General features: G+C 39.7%; 1 protein-coding gene across 4 annotated transcripts in view; it reads left to right on the top strand.

Moving 5' to 3' along the window:
- Positions 1-26712, top strand: part of MID1 (midline 1) — a 391822-nt gene that overhangs the window by 343049 nt on the left and 22061 nt on the right. For all 4 annotated transcript variants that reach the window (XM_065915785.1, XM_065915786.1, XM_065915783.1 and 1 more), the window contains exons 4-6: positions 3819-3926; positions 12828-12976; positions 21504-21631. In XM_065915785.1, coding sequence (XP_065771857.1) covers positions 3819-3926; positions 12828-12976; positions 21504-21631 — 385 coding nt within the window. The remainder of the gene's footprint in view (positions 1-3818; positions 3927-12827; positions 12977-21503; positions 21632-26712) is intronic.

The following is a 26712-nucleotide window of genomic DNA, read 5'->3' as shown; positions in this document are numbered from 1 at the left end:
TGTTGCTGGCCATTCTTACCCCCTTTGAGGTGGTATCTCATTGTGGTTTTGATTTGCATTTCTTTTCCTATGATGTTGCACAGGTTTCAGAAGCAGACATAAAAGGTAAAATCATAACCAGGAGCAGCCAACTTCCAAACCAAAACCAAGATCTAGAAACACCTGCACACACTGCAGGCAACCCATACACCCGGCCATATTTGATTTAATAGCCTATATAAAAATGAAGTCCAATCAAATCCTTAGCATTTTTGAAGTAGCACATCAAACTGCACTACTGTGGAAAGCTTCTTTGTAGTGGAAAGAGTTAAGAAATATAGGATAGCGTTCAACTCACTTTATTGTACCTATTGGAATGGAAGATTGGCAGTCATAAAAATTTGGAAACTTCACACTTTTCCTACCATAGAGTAGCGCAAATTGCAATGATTTGGAGAGTGACATAGATCACAAACTGTATCATAGTCTCTTACTGAAACTGCTTCTCCATGCAGACACTACTACCTCACATGTGTCTATGGCTTCATAATGTAAGTTATTTCCAAATATATGATTCCTCATATATTGTGGTATTGTATTTACTACAATGATCCTACTCAGGCAATATTCACCTCATTTACAACATACAGACACTTAGAAACAGAGATACTCCTTGACTTTCTCAAAATAATCCTGTGAGAAGAGCTCGTATTCCATATCACACTTCATGGTACCTGCTTGAGAGGGACTAGCATGGTCTCACTAGGTTTAGTCAAAACTAGAAAAAAATCTTTAAGCAGAGAATATGTTAGCAGTAATGTCAAAACCTGAGGACCTCACAGTAAAGCCAATTGATTTTTGACCAGGTGCTAAGATACTGCAATGGAGGAAAGAATTGTCTTTTGTGCTTTAGCAACTGGATATCCATAAATAAAAGGATAAAGTCAGATCCCTATTTCTCACCATACATAAAACTTATTTTAAAATGGCACACAGATATATATGTAAGAGATAAAACTTGCAGAGGAAAACAGAATCATACATCTTCACAACCTTGGATTAGGTTTCTTAGCTATGATACCAAAAAACACAAGTGACAATAGAACAATTAGATGTCATCAAAATTAAAAACTTTTATGCTTCCAATGTCACTATCAAGAAAACGAAAGACAGCCTACAGAATGGGAGAAAACATTTGCTAATCACATAACTAATAAGGGACTGTGTACCCAAAATATATTAACTATATAAGGTAAATGGCCCAATTACAAAAAGAACAAAAGATCTGAATAGTCGTCTCTGAATTAGGTACACAAATGTTCCATAAGCACATGAAAAGATGCTCAACATCTTTAGCCATCAGGGAATGCAACTCAAAACCACAATAAGATGCTACTCCACACCCACTATGATGAATAAAACAGAAAAGACAGACAGTGTCAAGTGTTGACAAGGATGTTGAGAAATTGGAAGCCTCACATACTTGTTCTTGGAATCTAAAATGATGCGGCCCCTTTGGAAACCAGTTTGGCAGTTCTTCAAAAAGTTAAACAGAGTTGACGTGTGACCCAGCAATTCTTCTATACTCAAGAAGAATGAATACATATGTGCACACAGAAATTTATACATGAATGTTCACAGTGATACTGTTTCTCAGTAACCAAAAAATAGAAGCAACCCAAATGTCCATCTACTAGAGGATGGATAAACAAAATGTGGTGTATTACTTCTGTAATAATATTTGGCATAAAAAGGAATGAAGTACTGACACATGGTATGACACAGAGCAATCTTGAAAACATTATGCTAAGTGAAATCAGCCAGACCAAAAAGGATCATATATTGTTTGATTCCACTTATATGAAATGTAGAGAACAGGCAAATGCATAAAGAGACAGATCATAGACTAGTGGTTACCTATGCCCTCAAATAGGGTAGGTAGTCAGAATATGGAGTTACTGCAAATGGGTATGGAATTCTTTAGGGGATGTGGAAATTTTTCTAAAATTAGATTGTGATGATGATTCTAAAACTCTGAGTACACTCAAACCCACAAACTGTACACTTTAAATGGGTGATTTTTATGATATACACAGAATATTTCAATAAGGCTATCAGGAAAATAAATACCCTGCCCGCTAAAAAGAATCATGAAGACATACTTCTGTGTCTACACAGTCTTAGGAAACCAACACATTCAATACCTGCATATTACCTACTTGCGGTATACCAGGATACCTACTTGCCTGATTACATATTACCTTGTCTCTTGTTGGAAGGTCATTTTCACTATCTAGTCATTGGACAAATAGTTTTTGAATGCCTATTCTGTGTCAAATATGGCTCCAGGTGCCTGGAATAGATAGCTCATGTCATACAACACCCAAAGATCCCTATAAGGAGCTTGCCTCCAGTCAGATTTACCTTGATTATATGTTCATGTTCAAATACAGCTTAGCTCTTAGGGGTCATGCCAGGAGATATGTGTAAGGTGCTATTTTCCACAAATTTCACTTTCTCCATCATAATTGATCCATGGTTTCAGTAGACTGCCATCGTTTTCATAGCTCGGTTGTCGTCAGTTATTAAATTCAGTGTGATGTCAAAAGGAATGACAAGAACTCCTGACCCCACTTCCGGTTTATCTCATTCATAGAGATTGAAATTACTCTAGTTAAATAAAGTATGCCCAATCAAAAGGGCTACATGTCTGGGCCCTGTCTCCTCCCTGAGTTATACTGGAATCATCAATTGTCTATTGGCATTCTTTATAACAGCACAGCCACTTCTCCTGTGCTGTGTTAACATCATAAAATTCAGGCCTGTCCTATCTCCATCTCCCACAGCTGTGGTTTTTGGGTCTCTATGAATAACATTTCAGAATCATCATGAAGTGGAGGACACAGCCTGTGTACAGTACTTCCCAAGCCCAGTTGCCAAGAATGAGCTAATGTTAACCCTTTCTTGCATACAGTGAGCCTTACAAACTTCAAATGCAAGCCATTCGACAATGATCGACCTTGCCAGCAGAATGGCAGGCTTTCATGGTAGATCCCCAGACTTCCAGAGATAATATTTAAAATTATGTCATAAGATTAATTTTAACCATCCTTTTCCTTTTTGATGTTTTCATAGTGACTAAACACAAAGTTTGCATCTGTATATAAAAGACAAGTTAAATAAACGTGATGTCACCTTGCTAGCTTGCTTTTGGAAAATGTGCCCAAAAGATATTGATCATAATCTATCTTCCATAAAAGAAGAGTATGAGTTTAACTTTTGTTTAGTAGTCTCAAACTGCACTTCCCTTCAAAATATAAAAACAGGAATTGCAAATATCACTTTTCAATTAATTGGTAATAGCTACATACATGGTGTGTTAAGAACGATCCTGAGGTTGAGCACGGCTTAGCAAAAAGAGGTGGCTATCATTGGATAATAAATGTTTTCCAAGGATTGAAGGTAGGGAGTAGACATGTAAGTCTTATATTTGCCATCCCTGCATAATTGGAAGAAGAGTTAACATTGAAAACATCTTTTTATCACAGATTTAGAGAAAAAACTAGTAGTTACCAGTGGAGAGAGGGAAGACATAGTAGGGGATTAAGAGGTATAAGCTGTGAAAGTGTGTTACTCACCCATGTCGGACTCTTTGTGACCCTGTAGACTCTAGCCCACCAGTCTCTTATATATGATTGTACAGTAACTTTTCCTCAAAAAATTTTTAAGTAAATATCTTTTCAGCAATTAATAGAAGTTTACTAGTCTACATCTTAAAAGGGAGCATTTAATGGAAAAGAGACACTAAATTAATGCTCACCATTTTATCTATCCCAAAGGTCAATGCATCACGTCAAGAAGCCAAATTGATGGAGGAATGTGATCTTCTTATTGAGATCATTCAGCAAAGACGACAAATCATTGGAACCAAGATCAAAGAAGGAAAGGTACGATTTCTAGGGCAGAAGGTTTCAAATTCTCTACCTGGAGAAAATATACTCCCATGCAAGCCAATAGCTTAAGAAATACTGAATGCCTCCTTTTTCTGTATTTTCTGTGGTTGTACTCTTTAAGTCTTTAGGATGTAGGTCAAAGCCCCTTCGTGGGCCAATTTTTGCTCCACCCTTTCTTTGTGTGATGGTCTCCTGAATACACCTGCAACAATTTATTTCAAAATGTTGATAATTCTAGAATCACTTTATTCTATTTTTTTTTTAATTTTTATTTATTTATTTATTTTTGTTTGTTTTTATTTTTTTAATTTTTTAAATTTTTTTATTTTTCAGTGGGTTTTGTTATACATTGATGTGAATCAGCCATAGAGTTACACGAATTCCCCATCCCGGTCTCCCATCCCACCTCCCTCTCCACCCGATTCCTCTGGATCTTCCCAGCCCAACAGGCCCGAGCACTTGACTCATGCCTCCCACCTGGGCTGGTGGTCTGTTTCACCACAGAAGTAGTCGTATTTGTATTGATAAATTTTTGATCCACTTTATCCCATTTCTCTGCCACCCTCAAGACAATTTTGTAAATATTTAAAAATAAAAAAGTTTGGTCATGATCAAATCAATTCTTGAATTTATCTTATTAGTGCTCATAACTATAAGGAAATATGTGTAATTAAATCCAATCAGCAAGAATTAAGTAGTATATAGAGATTACAAAAGCAAATGTCTATGCTCTTTGGTTTTCTATAAAATTTGAAAGACACTTCTCATTGTATAATGTTTTAGACTGCTTTGTCTGTGTAGAATGAAAAACATTTACACATGTACATTGTGATGATCACAAAAGTTAAGGTCAAATCAAATAGGTCCTGAAGTTGTGGATTATCAAATTAATATAAAATTATTCCCTGACTTGAAGAGATAGTTTGGCATGGACATATACAGTCTGCTATATTTAAAAAAATGGATAACCAACAAGGACCTACTGTACAGCACAGGGAACTCTGCCCAATGTCATATGGCAGCCTGGATGGGAGGGGAGTTTGGGGGAGAATGGATACATGTATATGTATGGCTGAGTCCCTTTGCTGTTCAACTCAAATTATCACAACATTGTTGATCGGCTGTACTCCTATACAAAATGACAAGTTTTTTTAAAAAAAATTATTCCCTGGCCAAGGATGGACTCAGATGTGTTAAACAATTACTTACCCCACATAGAAATTATATTGTCAGTCTGAAATCTGTACTGGATCTGTGTCCTCTTCCATCATCAGGCACCATGTGTATATTTCCTAATACCTGACATCTTCCAGAGAGCCTGAAAACACGAGAGCCTGAAAACAACTGTAATTAATTATTAATATGCATATGGAAGGCAGTTTGTTTGCCCTTACATGGTCATATGCAGGGATCAGCTCTCAATACACATTACTTTCTTATTGCTGCTCAAACAAATTACCACAAACTTAGTGGCTTAACACAACACAGATTTATTATCTGACCTTCTGAAGGTCAGAAGTCTAAAACCAGTCACAACTGTGCTCCTGTCAATATTTCAGCAGTGCTATTTCTTTCTGAAGGTGTACACGGAATTCATTTCTTTTTTGGCTTATAGGAGCCACCCGCATTCCTTGGCTGGTGGTTTCTTCATCACATCACTCTGAGCATCACTTCCCGCCTCAGATCTCTTTTCTCTGGCAAAGACTCTCCTGGTTCTCTCTCATCAGGACCCTTATAATTACATTGGGATCACCCAGATAATCCAGGAAAATATTCCCTCAGCTCCAGATTCTGAATTTAGTCACATCTGCCAAGACTCCTGTGTAAAGGAACATGTAAGGTCACATTTTTTTTTAACTCCTGGGATTAGGATGTGGGCATCTTTGGGGGGCCTTATTCAGCCTGCAATGACTCCACCACAACCTCCTGGCCAACAGGTCCTCGTTTCTCTTACTTACCTCCGCAGCATGAGGGTTACTCTCATAAACTAGATTAAAGTAGCGAAAGGGTGTCCCCAGTTCCAGCCATGATGATACGTGGGCTTCATGCTCTGGTGTATCCACTCTGCCCTGAGTGTGTCTGTGATCCAGAACATAGTAAAAGAGAAAAGCAAAGAGACACACAGCTGGGCCCCAAACGAGATAAGGCTTCTCAGCTCACTGAAAGGGACTGACAAAAGTTTCTTGCCAGCCTCCACCTTGGGTCAGAGCTTTTGGCAAACTTCAGGCTTGGGAGTCTGGAGCAAGTCAGTTGGGTTGGAGCCTGGCTTTGCACTTACTGTTTCTGATACCTACACAAAATGCAAGAGCCTCAGCAATGCAGAGATAATACAAGATTCCTGCATGAGGACCCCAAGGATGAGGTGACCGTGACTGTAAGACAGACAGGCTAGGCTAAGCAAGGTGAGTGAGGGAGGAAAAAAACTTATGAATGACTGCTGCCCTTTGAAAACTGAAATACAAACCACAATTCCAAAGCATATAAAGACATCTTGAATTTCTAAAACACCCCCAACAAAATCAACGAAGACATTTTCTCACCTCAGATGAAAGGAATTTGATGGGAAAATATTTAGATGTTCAAAGAGATCCACAGAGGAATAACTTCTATCTTAGAAGAGCAAAAAGTTGTGAAACCACAAAAAGGAGGATAGGAAATAAGAAAAAATAGATATAAAAACAACAAATTAGAAGTTTTGGAGGAGAAAATGCCTACACTGAAGTTGCAAAGAAAACTCAGCTGGAAGGCAGTTTTGGAAGCTGAGTTTCAGCCTCCACAGGGGGAGACTCTACACATAAGAATAGGTAACTTGATCTGTACTTCACACTACATACAAAAATTAAATATACATGGGTGATATACTTAAATGTAAAAACTATGAAGACTCTACAAGAGAAAACAGGAGGAAATCTTGGTGACCTTGGGTTGGCCCAAGATTATATACAATGGCAAAAACATAAAAGAAATATTTACAAACTAAAGAGATAATTATACATTTTGTATTATCAAAAGTAAAAGCTTCTCAAGGCACTCTTAAATGAGTGTAAAGACAAACCACACATTAGGAAAAAATATTTATAAATGGTTTATTTAACCAAGTACATGTATCTGGAATATATAACAAATTTTCAAAACTCAAGATTAAGGAAATAGATAACCCCTTCACCACAATGGATAAAAGATTTGAATAACTACTTTACCAAAGAAGGTATCAGGATGGCAAATAAGCACATGAAAAGATGATCAAAATCATTAAGTCATTAAGGAAATGCAAAGTAAAACTTAGTGAGATACAACTACTTACCTCTTAGGATGGTTGAATTAAAAAGATGGACTATGCCAAGTGCTGGTAAGAATGTGAATTAACTGTAACTCACACACGGTTCTAAGAATGGAAACTCTATTTTAGAAAACTGATTGACAGTTTCTTCAGTAGTTAAATATACACATACCCTTTCATCCAGCCATTTTAGGTGTTTACCAAGAAAAATGAAAGTGGATGTTTATATAAAATTTGAACATGAATTTTCATGGTAATATTAAGGGTAATGACTTCCGAGGTGGCACTAGTGGTGAAGAATTCACCTGCCAATGTAGGAGATGTAGGAGATCCCTTGTTTAGGAAGATTCCCTAGAGAAGGAAATGGCAACCCACCCCAGCATTCTTGCCTGGGAAATCCCATGGACAGAGGAGGCCAGTGGGTTACAGTTCATGGGATTGTGAAAGAGTCAAATGCAACTTAATGACTAAACAACAACAATAGCCCTTGACTGAAAATGACCCAAAGGCTATCAATAGATGAATACAGAAATGATTAGTGGCATTTCCATATAATGCTATTCAGCAAGGAAGCCCATGTGACAACATGAATCATGAGTGAAAAAAGCCAGACAGAAAATAGTATATACTGCATGAGTATATTCATACAGAATTCCAGAAACAACTCTTTCTAATTAGCTACAGTGACAGAAAACAAATCAGTGAATGCTGAAGGATGAGTGACAGAGGGGTGGGCAGGATAAATGACAAAGGGGCAGGAAGAGAATTGGGGGTATGAAACATATATGTATATGTATATGTATATATATGTACACACATACATACATATATGATACACATATATACACATGTATATATATATATTCATTACCTTGAAAATAGGGACTCTCTCATGGACAGCAAGGAGATCAAAACAGTCAATTCTAAAGGAAATCAGTCCTGAATATTTATTGGAAGGACTGATGCTGAAGCGCCAATACTTTGGCCACGTGATGTGAAGAACTGATTCATTGGAAAAGACCTTGATACTGGGAAAGATTGAGGGCAGGAGGAGAAGGGGGTGACAGAGGATGAGACAGTTGGATGGCATCACTCATGACTCGATGGACATGAGTTTGAGCAAGCTCTTGGAGTTGGTGATGGACTGGGAGGCCTGGTGTGCTGCAGTCCATGGGGTTGCAAAGAGTTGGACACGACTGAGTGACTGAACTCAACTTGTGTATTTATACCATGGAATAGTCTTCAGATATTAAAAGCAACGAACTGGGGTGATACATATTTATATGGACGAGTCACAGAAAGAGAAGCAAGGTTTATAATGATTCATAGAGAATAAGAAATATTATATACAGTTTGATGAACTACAAAAAATTGCATACACTATTGAGGCAAACATACATTAGCATGCTTGGGAGTCATCAGAAGTGTGTTTTCCTCTAGAGAGAGACATGAATGGAATTAGGGAGGGACATTCAAGGGCTTCAATGTCGTCAATAATATTTTACTGCCTTCTGAAAAATCCTATGCTACAATGATGAAAACACTGACATTTGCTAACGCTGGTGCTGTGTATGGCAACATTGGTCATATGACTTGAAAAACTGTACTTTTGAGGTGTATCCCTTCTTAAAAATGCACGTTTTCCCAGGGACATGATCTCAGAAGAAAGATGAGGGCCCAGTTCAGCTTTCCATTGAGTTACTACCTTGGCACATGACCAAGGACTGCTGCTGCTGCTGCTACTGCTAAGTCAATTCAGTCATGTCTGAAGGACTAGTTCATCCCTAACCTGGGAATTCACAGTGACTAAGTCCCTGGCCAGGGAATTGGGTGTCAGAGAGACATTTTAAAGAAAAGAAGAGCATGCATGCCAACTCCCTGCCCAGCATCTCCAAGTATGGGCTTGGGGCCCAGTGAGGGTGTCCAGGGTGGTAACTGGGAAGTCTGATGACATGCAATCCAAAGAAGTGCTCGGACCAGCACTTAAAAGTGGGGAGCTGAAAGCAAAATCATGGAGCCCACAAAGGTTAATCTGACCCACCTCTTGGCTTTGCCTCTGTATTTAGTGCTAACAACGCCCTAGACCCAGAGAAAACAAACTCACTGCGTATCCTCCAACCACGGTGGGCAGGGGGTGGGGAAGGCTGCCAATCAGATGATGCTGTTACCCATTAGCACAGACTGGTAATTCCTTCCCTCAGACCATTGCGCCTTCTTTGAAATAACAGCTCAACAGCCTTTATATTTGGACTGACTGAAGGTATCTATGCCACAACTAGATACACCAACATGACTTACAATGATTATATCAATTCTCAAGCTCTGAGACTCCCCAAGAAAGAGCTGGCTTATTTCTTCAGCAGTAGGGGATAAATTTCACATCCACACATCAACACACGGAAAGCTGACAGCAGACTCCAGGTTAAGCAAACAATGTACTTATGTTCAGACACATATCCGAGAAAGCTGCAGCTAAAAACAAAAGGGGGTCCCTTCTCATCACTACTTTTATGTGCTCTGAGTCTCCAAAATTGCTGGTAATTACCCTGGAGTCCATGTCAGGGCTTTTGTATAGCCTTATAAAAATGCTCAGTACAGTCCTTATTGTCAGTTCAGATACTTCTTTTAATTGAGGATCAATGGTTTGAACCAATTTTGGGGTGAGAACCCATGTAGATAATAAAAGCACTTAAAATACACTTAAAGAAAAATAAATGGCCACTTTTAAAAGCATCTGTAAGGTAAAATAAACAGCAAGTAAATTGATATAAATATGCTTATGTCCCCAATAAAAGGAGATTCCAACAAAGAAAGTATTTCCATGATGACTGTGGAAGTGAACTCCACAAATTACAACATTCAGTCACACTTCCCCAAGGGAAAAAGAACACTGCCAACTTGGAAAAAAAATTAAGTAATATCTTTTAAAAGGTGTTTTCTAATGAAGGCATTTGTAGTTTGCTAAATACTCAGTGTCTGATCCTGAAGTGTGGTACCATGTAGGACAGTGTTTCATATAATGTGATCCAAATCATGGCCATCTGATTAGAATCATTTAGTTCAGCAAACTTTGTAAAGGGCCAGGTATAATAAATATTTTCAGTTGTGACCTATAGACTGTCATTACTGCTCACCACTGCCCAGCGGTATAGTGTGAAAGCAGCCATAAATGATTCATAAATACATGCATGTGGCCCTGTGCTGATAAAACTTTATTTACACAAACAGGTTTTGTGCTGGTTATGGTCCATAGACCATAGTTTGTGAACTAACTTAGGAAAGTGGTTTTCTTTTCTTTTTTCTTTCTTTTTTACTGAAACCCACAGTAAAAAATACATCAAACCCAGCATTGACACACGAACACAGAGAAGTAAGTTTTACAAAACCCAACTTACCCTTTCTACAAGGAATGCACTCTGCTACTGTCTTTTCTCCTCTCCTCTTTCATTTAGTTTTTTTAAAATGCTAATCCCATCCATTCTAGTGATTCATCACCTACAGATCAAAAAATATCCATTGCTTGTTAAAATGCAGATTCCCACAGTCTGCCAATTACAACCCCTCACCTAGGATTTTGAAGTGTTGGCCCAGACATTTACAGGTTTTCTTTAAGAGATCCCCAACTAATTCTTGTGCACACCAGGCTTATAAAGCTCCAGTCTGGTCTATCAGATGGAATTCTACACAGAAGTAAAATTAAAATTAAACCAAGTTGTCTTCTGTAAAACATTTGTATATTTTCTAAGGTGGCTCTCATTTTGGCTTGAATTCAACTTATGCATGATTTAGGACTTTTTTTCCTTTTCTTCTTATGTCACTTTGAATTTCCAGCATCATGACAGAATTTTATGTGTTTTTTATTCTAAAGAAGAAAGTGCAGGTCAAGCATTTTTCCATTTGTAATCTGTGTGATCACTACAACGTGTACTGAAAGGACATGAAGTTATTCAAAAGGAATACTTGGACCTTATTTGTTTTGTTGCTGTTAGAATTATACTAAATATCTTCAGTTCTGCCATGTAACTTGTGATTAAGTATTCCTTCCTCTGACAATTTCTTCTGGATGTGTTCCAACATCTTGAATTGGACTCGATGCCTTTCTGAGCTTTACCTCTGGATATAATGCTGTTAGAAGCTAAATTCTATTTGGTGTACAATAAGTGTCATTTTATTCAACTAACAAACACAGTTAATTGGCAGTGATGGTCACTGTAATTATATATAATGTGGTAAATCTTTTACCGGGCTTAAGATAACATACTCTATGCTCCAGAGTTTTGACACTTCATTTCTCTAACCCTTGACTTTCAAGAATCTCACTCTTGCCTGCAATCTTGTGGCTGCCGCCTCACAGTTCAGCATTCATTTCCTTTGTCTGCTCTGGTACAACAGAGCTGAAATTGGACAGTCCTCAGAGACCTCGAGTTCTGACATCTCCTTCCTTCCTTTACTTCGATTAGACTTGCACAGGGATGATAATGATGACTTGGAGAAAGGAGGAATTTCTTGGAGTTAGCAGGAATTCTGGAGGGAACCCGAGCCAGCCTTGTCTGCAAGACAGATGAACTGGCCTCCTCCCTACCCTTTCACCCCAGGCTGTTTTCCATTCCGGAATGATCAGAAAGCCGGCCAAGACCTGTCCCAGGCTGTGTAGACTTGAGCTGGGACGGAGGGGGCTGGGGCGGCGCGCACAGGGTGCACTGCTGTTCCAATTAGCACTCTCATTTTCCCCTGGCTTCTGGCCAGAGGGCTTCATCTCCCAGCACACTGCAAACACCAGAGTGACCGGTCAAGTGGGTTACCATGGACTTATCACAGCCTGCCCTAAGGTGATGGTCAGTTATGTTTGAGGGTCGTTTTCAAGCAAGACAGAATCAGAAGTTGGAATGGAGGTTGGAACCAAATGAGCATTTTTATCCGGACTGGGAACTGCTTATCAAAATAGTTTTAGTTATCAAGCAAGCACAAAGTGCCTGGAAATGACGTTCCCGGTGAGGGGAAATGGTCCAGCTGTGCTTTTTTTGGCTTTCTCTCATCTGTGGAACAGGAAAAATATTAATCAATGGAAAAAATGCTCCCTTTCTGTTAATTTAACACATGAGTTTGTGATAGTGTGGGAAATAGTACTATCTAATGTGTTTACATCACCATTCTCTTACATGGATGGCAAAGAACTTTTGATTTGACTTAAGCCACACGTTTTGCACCTACAGTGATGTTTTATTTTCTCATTGGCTGAAAAAATACGATAGAGAAAGTTCCAGGGTTCCCTGTGATCTTACAGTCATTGTGTTAGAATGGCTGAGGGAAGAGGCCCAGTGACCCTCTAACTCACACTGGGCAACACCTTTTTTCCCCATCAACAGGGAAGCAATTCGCAATTCAGGGCTTCCTCCTGAAACAAATTAGTGACACTTCTCCAAGAAGATAAAGAATAGCTCAGACAAGAGTGCCATGACTGGGGTTCGCAGCTTTCTCTGCCTCCTGTTTGAACTTTTAGTGAAGGGTGACTTGCACACAACCAAACTAGTACACTGCGAGGGTCCAGCACAATGCATTTTCACTAAGCAAGCCTACCCAGGTAACCAACCATCTCCGTGCCTCTTTTGTTCCAGGTGATGAGGCTTCGCAAACTGGCTCAGCAGATTGCAAACTGCAAACAGTGCATCGAGCGGTCGGCATCACTCATCTCCCAAGCAGAACACTCTCTGAAGGAGAATGATCACGCGCGTTTCCTACAGACCGCTAAGAATATCACTGAGAGGTGAGTGCAGGGGCTGCTGGGAAATTCTCAGCGCCTGGGCTCCCGTGTCTGGGCCATGATTGGTTGGCCTTGCCCTGCCTTGCTTTTGTTTGCATTTTCAAGGCTGGGTACCAGAGAGAATAGAGGCTTTGAGTTGCTTTGTTCCAGCTCAAAATGCTTCCCTTTGACCTGTCAAAGCCTTTTCAGTATCAGCCGGGAGTTCAAGGCCTTTGAAACAAGAGTCTGCCAGTTAGAAAGAATAAAATCTGCCTCCTTTTACTGGGGAAGAAAGCTTATGATGGCACAAAACTGCATTTACTGTGACTTTCAAACCTGATCTTATCATATACTTAATAATGAAAAATCAAAATGAAGACCAAAACATAAAAGGGAATCTTTTCTTCCATCTCAAGGCTTATCTAGTTTTAAAAACCACCCAGGTGTTTTTCTCTGTGAGTCCTGTTTTTATTTGGTTGAGAAGCTTTGCCTTTCCTCAAAGGTCAAGACCAACTCATGTGGGAGAGAGAGGACCCAACTGTCAACTTCATACCTCCTTCTTTGAAAATCTTCTTTATTCTATGGTGGGGGACATAAACATTACATGATTTGAAGGGACAGCTCAGCAGTGAAACTGACAGGGGTCACTGCCTTCAGTGCACATACTTGATAGGCATAAAATTACTCGCCTTCACTGATGCAAACACCTATAGCAAATCTTAGGGAGCCCAAGAAAAGCACCTCCCGCCACCTAAATGCATGACATCTCCAGCCAATGCCATTGACATTGACTTTTCATTCAGTGGAATTTTCAGAGTCAACTCACCTTTATCCAAAGCAATAATTGAAGCCTATCCCTGGAAGACCCCAGACAGCTCTTTCTTCCTGACCTTTATCCAGAAGCAGGGCTCTGCAAACTCTGCTTATAAAGGACCAGAGAGTAAATATGTTTGGCTATGAAGGTTATCTAGTCCCCATGACAACTACTCAACTCAGCCATGATAGGTCTCCAGCAGCCTAGTATAGATGCAAATGAATGGGCAACAGTGTGTTCCAATAAGACCACTGGCAAAAACAGGTGGCAGGTCAGATCTGGCCCTTGGCCAGGGCTTCCCAGGTGGCGCTTAGTGGTAAAGAACCCACCCACCAATGCAGGAAACATGGATTTGATCGCTGGGTTGGGAAGATCCCTTGGAGGAGGGCATGGTAACCCAATCCAGTATTCTTGCCTGGAAAATCCCATGGACAGAACAGCCTGGTAGACTATATTCCATGGGGTTTCAGAGAGTTAGACATAACTGAAGTGACTTAGCACACACACTGGACTTTGCCAGCCCTTGGCCTAGGGCAAAAAAATACTTACCATCTTCTGACCTGAATTTCTTCAGGGAAAGAGAAAGAAAACTACAGCTTATCAAGGGCTTGCTTACATTGCACACTGTGCTGATTCTCAAAATACCACACAGAGGTCAGCAGTGGTATTTCCGCTTCCAGTATCCCTTCAATGGAAGGAGGTATAGTCTCTTTATGGCTCTAGTCTAGTATCCAGCCAGTTTCTTTGTGTTCTTTCTTCTTTTTGAGATTTCCTCTGCGACTGGTTAGATACTTATCTCTGCCAATGAACATGGATAACAGCTGGTTATCATCCCTTTTATATCCTTAAAATGATCTCCTCCCTCCTCCAAAGGCAGCCAGCTTCTTTCCTCAGGACTCGTCAGTTCCAAGTGTTTAATTGTCTCCACTGCTCTCATCTGGACTGCTTCCAGGTGCCTGAAACATTCATGTTAAAGTTAAAAAACTGCAAACAGCACTAATACTCCAGTGCACCCAGGACACTCAAGTAGACAGCATTTACACTTACATCATGGTTTCCAACTGGGATCCACTAGTACTTTTCTCCAGCTATAAATTGTGCAATGTCCAGATGAAATGGCTAGTATGAGTTGAATTTCTCAGCACTTCTTAAAAGTCTGAGCCAGTCTAACATGGATAAATTCTCACCTAGCAGGAGAGAGAACATGTCCCTATAACAGTTAAGATAGAATGTTCTGAAAGAAGATCTGCATTTGAAGTCTAACACAAGAGCATGGATGCCCACATGGCATCTCCCTTTGACCCAGCAGGTCATACCTGGACCCATTCAACTCTACCTCTCACAGGCCCATCTCGTCAAGAATAGAATCGTGACCCATTGCTCTTTCCACAAATGAATTTTACCATATATAGGGTTCACCAGAAAGTTCCTGTGGCTTATTCCATAACAACTTATGGAAACACCTGAATGAACTTATTGATCAATCCAATACTCTATTCTCAAGCCTCACTAATACATAATTTTTGGTGTGATTGTATGTGCACTTTGCTAACATGATGTTAAATAAGCAGAACTCTTCACTAAATCCATAAGAAACTTGGCATAGTACTTATGAAAAGTTTAAACCTCCATCAAGTTTGAATGCGTATTACCTGTAAAAATTTGCTAGGAGCCCTTGTCACTCTGTTTCTTCATCCCATCTCTGTCTGTCTCTATTTGTCAATCCTCTTGGTCAATTCTTGAGCCCTTTGCCTTTTCCAGCAACCAGAATGTGGTAAAAGGGCGATGACCTTGAACTTGTAATTTGGAAACCTGGGTTCAAATCCTAGCACTGTCACCTTTTAACTGTGATTCTTTGGGTTTGTCCAAGAGCTATTTTTGACTCAGAAAACCGGACTCCTAATAGCTACCTCTATCTACAGTTGTGATAACATTGCTGGCCACTCCTATAAACATGTCTTTGGTGTTGTAGATACTCCACAATGTTCCTTGGATTTGTGTTTTCATATTACTTAACATTCTTCTCTAAAACGTGACTTCACAGCTCTGTTCCTGTCTGTCTGCCTTGGGTTTTGGCACCTGTGTACTTGTAAACCATCTTTACTCTTCTAGTCAAGGATAGAATGACCACAGGAAACTTAATACTGCAGGCCTTCCTCAAGTTAGAATTGGATGCAATTTTTCTGGATCCTTACATCACTTAAAGTGCATATGTTTGCTACAAACTGAATCAGACTGCAGAAAGATTTTTCAATTCAGAAACATGAAAAAAAAAAACCCAAGAGGGGAGAGAGCCTCGAGTTTTACATTGTGAGAGATGCATATGCTTTAGAATCAAGCCCTTGGCTCTATGCTAATTGTTCAGGAATAGTGCTGACTCACTGAAAAAGGCCCTGATGCTGGGAAAGATTGAGGGCAGGAGGAGAAGGGGGTGGCAGAAGATGAAATGGTTGGATGGTATCATCAACTCAATAGACATAAGTTTGAGCAAACTCTGGGAGTTTGCTCTGAAGGACAGGGAACCTTGGAGTGCTGCAGCCCATGAGGTTACAAAGAGTCAGACATGACTAAGCAACTGAACAACAGTAGTGACAGCTGGCATTTGGGGCTGCTCCCTGATACTTACAGTTTCCTCATGTGCTCCCAGTGGGCAAGACCCCCAGTCATCTTGTTTTCACCATGAAGGCCCCATGACACAGCAAACTGCCTGATCTGAATGAATTCATGAAGACATCTATAAAACAGGGTGATTATTCATTCCTACCTAATACAGTTCCTGTAGGGATAAAATGAAATAATTTAACAAAGATATTAACTGAGATCCTGTCTCAAGGTAAATGCGCAACAAATGCTAATTTCCCTCCTTCCCACTCACTAAATGGATCCAAATGGATTGTATAATGGACTATATTCTCAAGCCTTGCTAATATATCATTCTTGGAGTGGTTTTTTGTATACTTTTCTAAAATTATGTTAAATATGCAAAATTCTTAACTCAATCTAAGCCTAAGAAAGTTGGTGTACTACTTGAGACATCTAAAATTAAAATCGCATTTAGCAGCAAATTATCTGTATCAAGGGACTTCCCTGGTGGCTCAGCAGTAAAGAATATGCCTGCAAGGCAGGAGATACAGGAGCTAAGGGTTCTATCCCTGGGTCGGGAAGATCCCCTTGAGAAGGGAATGACAACCCACTCCATTATTCTTGCCTGGAGAATCCCATGGACAGAGGAGCCAGGCTGACTTCCATCCCTAGGAGGGACTTAGATTCTATCAGATGAAGTCTTTGTCCCACAGTACAGTGGGGCAATTCAAGGATCCAAAAGACTTCCCCAGAATACAAAACCGAGAATGCCAGTCATCCACTGGAAAGATGTCATTTCATCATAAGAATCAGAGTGCATCTGATGAGTGATTTTTGAAATGTGTTCTACTGGGTGTTAATTGGTCTGAAAACAACAAGGCTCCAGAGTCAAACGCATTTGGTAAATCCTGAGTTGATGAAAGTAAGCCACATTTTGTTACTATGAGACCTCACCAGGTTTTCCCATGGTGATGTGCATTGTAGCCCACCAACCTGTGAGGGACCCATTTCAATTCCATTGTCAGGGGTCTGGCATGTGGGCAATATTAAGGCAGCAGGGTAGAGAACCTTCCCCATTGACTGTTTGGAGGAAATGTTGTAAGCACTGTAGCTCTAGACATGTATTCCTTCCACAACACTGGCCCCAAGTGGCTCCTAGCAACTGAGTGTCATGGAGATTAGGGGCATCGAAGTCAAAATACAAAGAAGAGGTAGGGACTTCCTTGATGGCCCAGTCGCTAAGACTCTGTGTTCTCAATGCAGGGGGCCCAGGTTCAATCCCTAATCAGGGAACAAGATCCCACATGCTGCAACTAAGACTTGGTGCAGCCAAATGAATTAATTTAAAAAAAATAGGAAGAGGAAGTAATGTGCATCCCACCCTATGAGGCATCAAGGTAGGATGCAATACCCTTATTTCCTCCAGCATGGTAAGAGCTTGACACACACATACCTATAAACATGTGCACACATATTCCCATACACAGAGAGAGAGAGAGAGAGAGAGAGAGAGAGAGAGAGACATGACTAAAAGCACAGAACTGAGAAAGTAGTATAGTCTGAGGGCCCTGGTAGATTTGGGCAATTTATCTGAAAGGCCACAAGATGGGCAACAAGGATTTGGGGAATAAAAACATGGCCTAAAATGTTGAATTTGGCATATCTCCACTCCCCTGTCACTCCAGATAAGAATTTGAAATTGTAGCCAAAGATAAATATCTTTCCTTCCATCAAAAAAAAAATAATGTGTAGGTGTTAAAAGCTGCAGTCATCTCCCAAGAGTCTTTTTGTCAGTCTTTGCCCCCAAGGCTTAGGAACTTTCATTCTTTTTGTTCCCACTCTATCAAATCCCCACCATCAAGATGGCATGCATTGGGCTTCCCTGGTGGCTCAACGGTAAAGAATCTGCCTGCCAATGAAGGAGACACAAGTTCGATCCCTGGTCTGGAAATAGCCCACAGGCCATGGGGCAACTAAACCTGTGCTCCACAACTACTCAGCCTGTGCCTAGAGCCTGGGAACCGCAACTACTGAAGCCTGCACGCCCTATAGCCCATGCTCTGCTATACAGCCCATGCTCCCCAACAAGAGAAGCCACTGCAGTGAGAAGCCTGTGCACTGCCACAGAGAATAGCCCCTGCTCGCCACAGCTAGAGAAAAGCCCACATAGCAACAAAGACCCAGCACAGTCAAAAAATAAATAGAATTATTTTTAAAAAAGGATGGCAGGCATTGTCAACAATGTCCCTGACTAAAGCATGGTTTAGTTGATTATTTCTGGACAACAGAACCAGGAGAAACTTGGCAATGAAATCTATTTTGGATGAACGTGAACAGAAGCTGGTGCCATAGGACAGGGGAAGTACTAGCTCGAGATTATCTGTTCAGAGCATTTGAGATCCTCTAACTTGGTGCGCACAAGGTCTGTGCCACATGGGAAGAGCAGAGAAGCACAGCAGAAAGTTCAGTGCTTGCTTCATAATAGCTTGGCACACTTCTTCCTGTTGGACATCATAAAATAGAAATAACTGGGGTTTCACTTTGAAATTTTTATTTGGGGAGTTCAAATGGCACTGCAGCATTTCTTTTTACTTTTCTGCATGGATGCAAATATTTGGGGCTCTTCAGTAAATGACATAATTGGAGGGCTTACTCAATATTCATTGAATAGTTGTTGACTAATCCTAAGATCTGAGTTTGAAGGAGTTTTGTGATAATAGGTCATAAGGAAAGCATTTCTTAAGTTCAGTTTGACCATGTGTGAAAACTGCCTAGCAACCATTCCTTTATCCATGAGTCTGAATTAGCTCTTGTCATAATAATTAGTCTAGTTCTCTTTGGTACAATAATTAGCTAATAAAATCACACAACTCTGCTATCTACTGTTTCTTGGTGAAAAGCTAGAGTGGTGAATTTAGATTCTCCATCTTCATTCAAACACTTGAAACTTTTCTTTCCAGGATTTAGGTCTCTTCAAACTTTCATCTGTGGACCTCAGTACCATTCCAGTTATGACACTGTTGATTGTCCTCTCTACTTCCCTCCCTCTGTAGCATTGAATATGTGTCAGAAGTACAATAATAGAAACTTTATTTCTAAGGATTTCAAGCATTTCACAGGACTTTTTCTTAATCAAGGTAAATTTTGCATAACATAAAATTAACCATTTTAAAGTGAGCAGTTTATTAGCATTCAGTACATTCACAACAGTGTACAATTGCTGCCTCTATCAAGTTCTAAATGATTTTCCTCACCCCAAAAGAAAACCCCACACCCATTATGTAATCACTCTCCACTGTCCCCTTGCCCCCAACCCCTGGCAACCACCAGTTTACTTTCTATCTCAACAGAGTTGCCTGCTATGGACGTTTCATGTAACTGCATCATACAAGATGTGACCTTTTTTTATTTTGGACTTTACTTTGACATTCATATGATAATTCATTTGGATATGCTTTTTTTAAAATAATTTTGTATTTTACAAACCTTTCATTTCAACAATAAAAGAGTAGTTTAAAAAAAAAAAAGATGTGGCCTTTTGTCTCTGGCTTCTTTCACTTAGCATAATACTTTCAAGGCTCGTCCACATCATAGCATCTAACAGTATCTCATTCCCTTTTATGACTAAATAATAATTCCATTGTATAGACATGCCCACAGATGTAGTTTTTATAACCAAGATATATTTCTTTATAAAATCCAAAACTTTAAGAGCCATTAAGAGATGTAAGAAGAGATCTACCTCATAGAGTAACCTGACTGAAATTTTTCTAGGCTAAATGGAAGAGTACAGACCTAGAATCCTCTTCCTGGCTGCTCCCAATTAGCTTTATGGCCTTGTATACATGAGCATAAGTGCCCTTAATTAGAAAATAAGTAACTAGGTAAAGGTTGTTTTCTTTGCTCAAAATTTCCTAGCATGTTACACATAATAGGCCCTTGGTGGTGTTTGTTTAATGTCCTGAAATACCAGAATCAACAAGATTACGAATCTAGCATAGTTTGATGCACTCAGAAGTGGTTTACATCATCCCATAATTTTCTTGTTCTTAGAAGGATCACTTGTATTCTTTAATGAGTCAAAATGGTCTGCTATTGATAACAACTTTTCCAATCAATGTGACAGTCCATTGCAGGAGATTGATACATACCAATAGCTTGCTTTATAGAGTATACATGAGAAGTCTCACTAGCAACCCTAATGAAGAAGAGAAACGGTGGATCCATCAGTGGAATGTGTGAGAAAGCTCATACATATTTTCTACGGCATCTGCTGGGAATATGGTACAAGAAAATGAGGACAGGGAGAATGAAAACGAGCCAGACCAAAACTCCTTTTTTAATGTTTATTTTAGACGGAGGCTAGTCATTGATTAAACTAATCCAATATCTGGGAACATTCTTTTTTAATCTTCACTTTGCCTTTTATGCAGCTTGAAATTTGGGAGGCTCCTCTTTGAAGTGGAGCAGGGTCGGGTCTGAAAGGAACAAACAGTTTCCCAGACAGATGTGTGAAGAAATGCCTGGGGCCGTGTGCTTCTTGGTCGGGTTAGATGTGCGGGGGCCAGGCAGTTACATACACAGCAATGTGAAATATGAATATTCTTTCACCTCCATGGGGAATTTTTTTCCGATAGTAAAAAGGAAGAGAGGAAGCCATTCTGCTGTTTTCCCACGTCCTCTGCCTTCTCTTGAAGCTTGTACTCATTTGCATATGTTGCTGCTTGTGCCATTCCGAGATTCTTTTTAAGGGTCACGTATAGAAATGGCACTGGTTTTTGTGTTTTTTTTGACATTTTAAAAAAATTATTTTTAATTGAAGTACAGCAGATTTACAATGTTGTATTTATTTCTGCTGTAGAGCAAAGTGACTCAGTTACACATGTATATATTTTTTCATATTCTCTTCCATTATCGTTTATGTTTTTATTTTTTCATATTCTCTTCCATTATGGTTTATCACACAGTATTGAATATTCTACAATTCCCTGTGCTATACAGTAGGACCCTGTCATTTATCCATCCTATAAATGAGCTTACATCAATAACACTATTTTTAAATGATATTTCTTTTCCTTTTATTTTTTCATTCCTGTGCAATGATGGTAAAAGCCGGCTTGACATTTCTAAAAAATTGTTTTGTTTCAATTACAGAGTCTCCATGGCAACAGCATCATCCCAGGTCCTCATTCCTGAAATCAACCTCAATGACACATTTGACACCTTCGCCTTAGATTTTTCCCGAGAGAAGAAATTGCTAGAATGTCTGGATTACCTTACAGGTATTGTCTTTGGTGTCTTCTTTAATACCAGGTACATTCAATGATACAAAACTTTGCCACTAGATGAGTTTCCTAAAACCAAAAGTATGGACTTCTGGTGAGGAATGAAGTCTAATATTCCTGTAAAAACTGTTTGATATTCCTTTTTTTTTTTTTCTAAGCAAAATAATACAGCCCAAGATTCATTGAGGACAGAGGCAAAAAGACAATCTAGGTCACTAAAAGCACACTTACCACCATTTTTTCTCAGAGTATGGGTACCACACATGATACTTCTGTCAGCCAGTACAGGGTTAGCGTGGCTGTTTTCCATTTCATGTCCACAAGGCAGATGATTCTCACAGTCCCTTGGCCGAGAAAAACGTGGCAGCTAACTCTGATGGTGTATCTACCCTGCTCTACCTCTTGGTGTTTAACCTTCACAACATCGAATTGAGGTCAGGAGGTATTATAATCCTCATTTTGCAAACAGTAGAGGTCATGCATCTTGCTGGAGGTCAGATGAGCTAGGGAGAGGCAGAATTGGGATATACCTCAGGTTTGTACACACTCCAAAGACCTCCACCTCTTTCTACTAAAAGACTGGATTTCATCTCGGCAAAGGTCACCATAGCAAATGTCCCCCAGATCACAGTAGGATTCCTGGTGCCATGTTTCAGTTCTGTGGTTTCTGGCAGGCTTTTTCTTGGTGGTCAAGCTTAAAAAACAAAATCAACCATAATACAAGAAAATCTTAGGCTACTCCTAGTCCTAACCATGCTCCCAAATTTTTCTTTGTTGTCAACCCTTGGGCTTCCCAGGTAGCTCAGTGTAAAGATACCACCTGCCAATGCAGGAGACTCAGGTTCAATCCCTGGGTTGGGATGGTCCCCTGGAGAAGGAAATGGCAACCCGCTCCAGTATTTTTTTGCCTGGAGAATCCATGGACAGAGGAGCCTGGTGGGCTATAATCCATGGGATCACAAAAGAGTTGGACATGACTGAGCAATTATACAACTAAGGCAAGAACAGACATGATAGAATGTGGACTGAGTAGACAACTTTATCTGTGTTGTCCAAGGCTGCAGATGCCTGTGACTTCAGAGAAGCTCTGTGTACACAGTGAAGCCAGGTGTGCACTGAACTTAGGATCTACCACCTTCAAGAGACCACATCCTTAACTGAGCACAACATCAGTGTCTCCACTCTGATTGTGTATGTGTGCGTGAGAGCGAGAGAGAGTGTGCGTGCACATACATGCAGCTGGGAAAAGGGAAGCAGGGGAGAGGGAGCATTGGGTAATAGGTATTTTTCTAGTCTATTGTTAGAAAGCAGACTTGTATATTAAAGGGTGTAGTACCCAGAAGACCAGTTTTTTCCTTACCTGGACCCAAGGTGTTATTTTTTAGCCTTTGTGCATCTGCAAGGGAGGCAAGTCACTCCAGAAACATATCGTAGGGAATTCTTTCAAACCATATAATTCCTAGGAAGAAGGAAAGAAATTGACTCAGAAAGCATGTCAGTAAGGAATCAAACTTGATTTCAGTCATTCATGGATATAACTCTGAGATTTATCTAAACTAACACTATTCCATAGAATTTTCTAAGATGGTATGAACAGTCTCTATCCACACTGTCCAGTCAAGTACCTGCTAGCCACATAGGGTTATTGAAAATTTGACATGTGCTGAGTTTTTACATGTAGTTTGCTTTAATTAAAATTTAATTGCAATGTCAAGAGCCACATGGAGCTCATGACTACTAAATTGGACCATTCAGGTCAGTCTTTCTGGCACTGAAATGCTTTATATTATAGCATCCTATTAAATAAAAGTCTCCTTTATTCTTGTATCATGTGGGAATGGGTGTGTTTGCAACAAGAGAAAATCCAGTGAGCAGTGACTGAACCCCTCAGAGAGGATTCCTATCACAGAAAACAGGATACCAGAGGTGTGCCACTTATGGCTGGACGGCAGTTCTGTGATGACTTCAGACACCAGGCTCTCTTTTTCTGCTTTGCTATCCTCATCCTGCCACATGATTCCATAACGACTCCACCTCCAAGCATTATGCCTAAGTTACAGACAAAAAGAAAGGGACAAGAGGGGAAATGATAACCAAAAGCTCTGTCTACCAGGTTTGTCTTTATTTAGGAAAACCAAAACCTTGTTCAGCAGACAGACCAATCCAGGGCTTCCCTGGTGGTCCAGGGGTTAAGGATCGCCTGCCAACACAGAGGACATGGGTTCGATCCCTGCTTCTGTAGGATCCCACATGCCACATGGCAATGAAGTCCATGTGCCTCAACTACGGAAGCCCATGAGCCCTAGCACCTGTGCTCCACAACAAGAAAAGCTACTGCAATGAGAAGCCTGTGCTCTGCAAATAGAGAATAGCCCCTGCTCACTGCAACTAGAGAAAGCCCCTGTGCGGAAATGAGGACCCAGTAGAGCCAAAAATAATAAGTAAATCTTTTTTTTTAAAAAGTGAAAAAGACACATTCAGGAAATTTCCACTTCTGTCTTATGGGCCAGATCCATGTTGCAAGGTCATGCCCAAGGGCAAAGACGACTGCAAAATGTTTGGCTGGGCATGTGGTCATTTCTGCACAAAATCAGTGTCTTATTGATAAGAGTGTGTCCTCCCCCTTTCCCAATAGCTGTTTAATAGCATTTCAGGAAATGTATGCCCATTCTCATCTGTGTGTGAATGCCAAGGTACTGACTGCAGGGGAAATTGTGACCTTAGTTTGCACTGACTTGTAATGTGTACACCATATATCATCCCAATGACTGTTTATGCCAAACGAGAGACCATATGGGGTACCTGTTATTATGCCTTCTTAGCTGTCAACCTCCAATACAAATTTAGACCATTTCTAGACATAACATCAATCCTGGCCATAACATACAATGCTTGGCTGATATTGCCAAGTCCAAATAGTTTATCAGACATTTGTAAGCAGGAAACGAAGTGTTTGTGAAGTATTAGCCCACCATTGCTTGTGTCCTGTTTATGATAGAAGCAAGAAAATAACATTTATGGGACCAATTGCGTGAATATTGAAATTGGCAGCCCGCTGCTGTTCTCATTTACAGTAAATTGGATATTGACTTTTTAGGACAAAGCCATTGGCTTTATAATCAAAACAGGGTTAGCCTGCCTGACTATGAAAACAAGATTTTTTTTGCCCCTGACATGCCTCTAGATGGTATGTCAAGTGAATAAGCCAAAGAGGTGACATTTCCTCTCTGATTACAGCTGCAGCCATGTGTCTCCAGCTACCTGCCTATTTCCAACACTTTTCTTTATATGTAATCATATATAGCAGTGCAGAAAAAACCAAATCTCTCTACAGTAGTTGACAGAGAAATAATTCCAGCAACTATTTAGATGATGGGAGAATAAATATTTCTCCACTGATCCATGCAGGGTGATCCCACACTAACAGGGACCACACATACAATAACAAGCATGTTTTATGATGCAGCTGGGCCTCCCCCATGGAAGGTCATCTCTTCATCCAAGTCACAGCACATGATATCTTGCATGTGGATACTTTGGGAGACAGATATATCAAGTCATATTGCAGAAAGAATGCTTTAAATGGGCTCTGTAGAGTCCTTTGATCTTAATGAACAACTTTTTTTTCAAGTTATCTTTTTTAAAAATTGTATTTTTTCAAGTACAATTGATTCACAATGTTGCATTAGTTTTAGGTGTACTGCAAAGTGATCCAGTTATATATATACATATATCCATTCTTTTTTTTTATTTTTTATTTTTTTGGTTTTGTCATACATTGACATATCCACTCTTTTTAAAATTCTTTTCCATTATGGTTTATCACAGAATATTGAGTATATTTCCCTGTGCTCTACAGTAGGACCTTGCTGTTTATCTACTCTAAAAGTAATAGTTTACATCTGCTAATCCCAAACTCCCACTCCATCCCTCTCCCACCCCTTGGCAACCACAAGTCTGTTCTCTATGTCTATGAACCTGTTTGTTTCATAGATTGTTTCATTTATGTCATATTTTAGATTCCACATATAAATGATATCATGGTATTTTTTTCCATATGGCACTTAGTATGATAATCTCTTAAATCCATGGCACGTGGCATTATTTCATTCTTTTTAATGGTTGTGTAGTATTTCTTACTGCACACCTTAATGCAGTGCCTGCTGCATGTAAGTGCTCTACAGTGTTCGTGGAATTCAATAACCAATAGACTAAGCTGGGTTAACTGACTTTATGTTGCAGACATAAAAGTCAGTTGGCTTCATATAATATTTGTCCTGGAAGTATCTTCAGGTGGCAAAGTGAAGACTACTAAAACAATCAAAATTTTAAATTTTACCATTTTCATAAACTTTGCTCCCTCCTCAGGTTTCTTTAGGAGTCATCCATCCTAACCAAAGTTTCAAGCAGTAAAGAATTCTCTTAACAGTGTAAGCAAACATGGCTCCTCATCCGTCAGATGCAGATTATTTCTCCTTTTGAATTTAGGTTCTGGTGTACAGTAGAATGAAAATAAAGGCCTAGATCGATTCTTTAAACCAGGGCTCAGCAAACTTTGACTATAAAGGACCAGATAGTAAATAGTTTAGGTTCTGCAGGACATATGGTCACAACTATTCAACTCTGTTATTGCACAAAGGCAGCTAGAGACAATACGTAAAGGAATGAGCCTGGCCGTGTTCCAATAAAACTTTATTTACAAAAACAGGCAGTGGGCCAGATTTGGCCCATAGCCATAGTTTGCCAGCCCCTGCTCTAAAATATTATTGCCCATGCAAAGCACTCAATGCCTAGGCTTTTTCTTGCTCACAAACTCATCTCATAATATAACCATAAATAACTCATAATAAACCATAATAAAACTCATAATAAAACCAGTTATTGAAATCAATCCAGTAGAAGTCAACTGAAAAATCGTCATTTGGGTAGGATTTAGACTTCTCTGCTGCAGAATGTGTTCAAGACATAAAACAGCAGCCTTCCCAATGATAAACTTAATCAAATGCCAAGGTATCCTATTTTTCTTGGGAAAAGAGAATGTACTTCTTAGATATGACTGATTGGTAATCATGTTCTTA

Source organism: Muntiacus reevesi, chromosome X (genome assembly GCF_963930625.1).
Source record: "Muntiacus reevesi chromosome X, mMunRee1.1, whole genome shotgun sequence".
NCBI classification, from domain to species: domain Eukaryota; kingdom Metazoa; phylum Chordata; class Mammalia; order Artiodactyla; family Cervidae; genus Muntiacus; species Muntiacus reevesi.
This window is presented reverse-complemented; position numbering and strand designations above follow the sequence as displayed.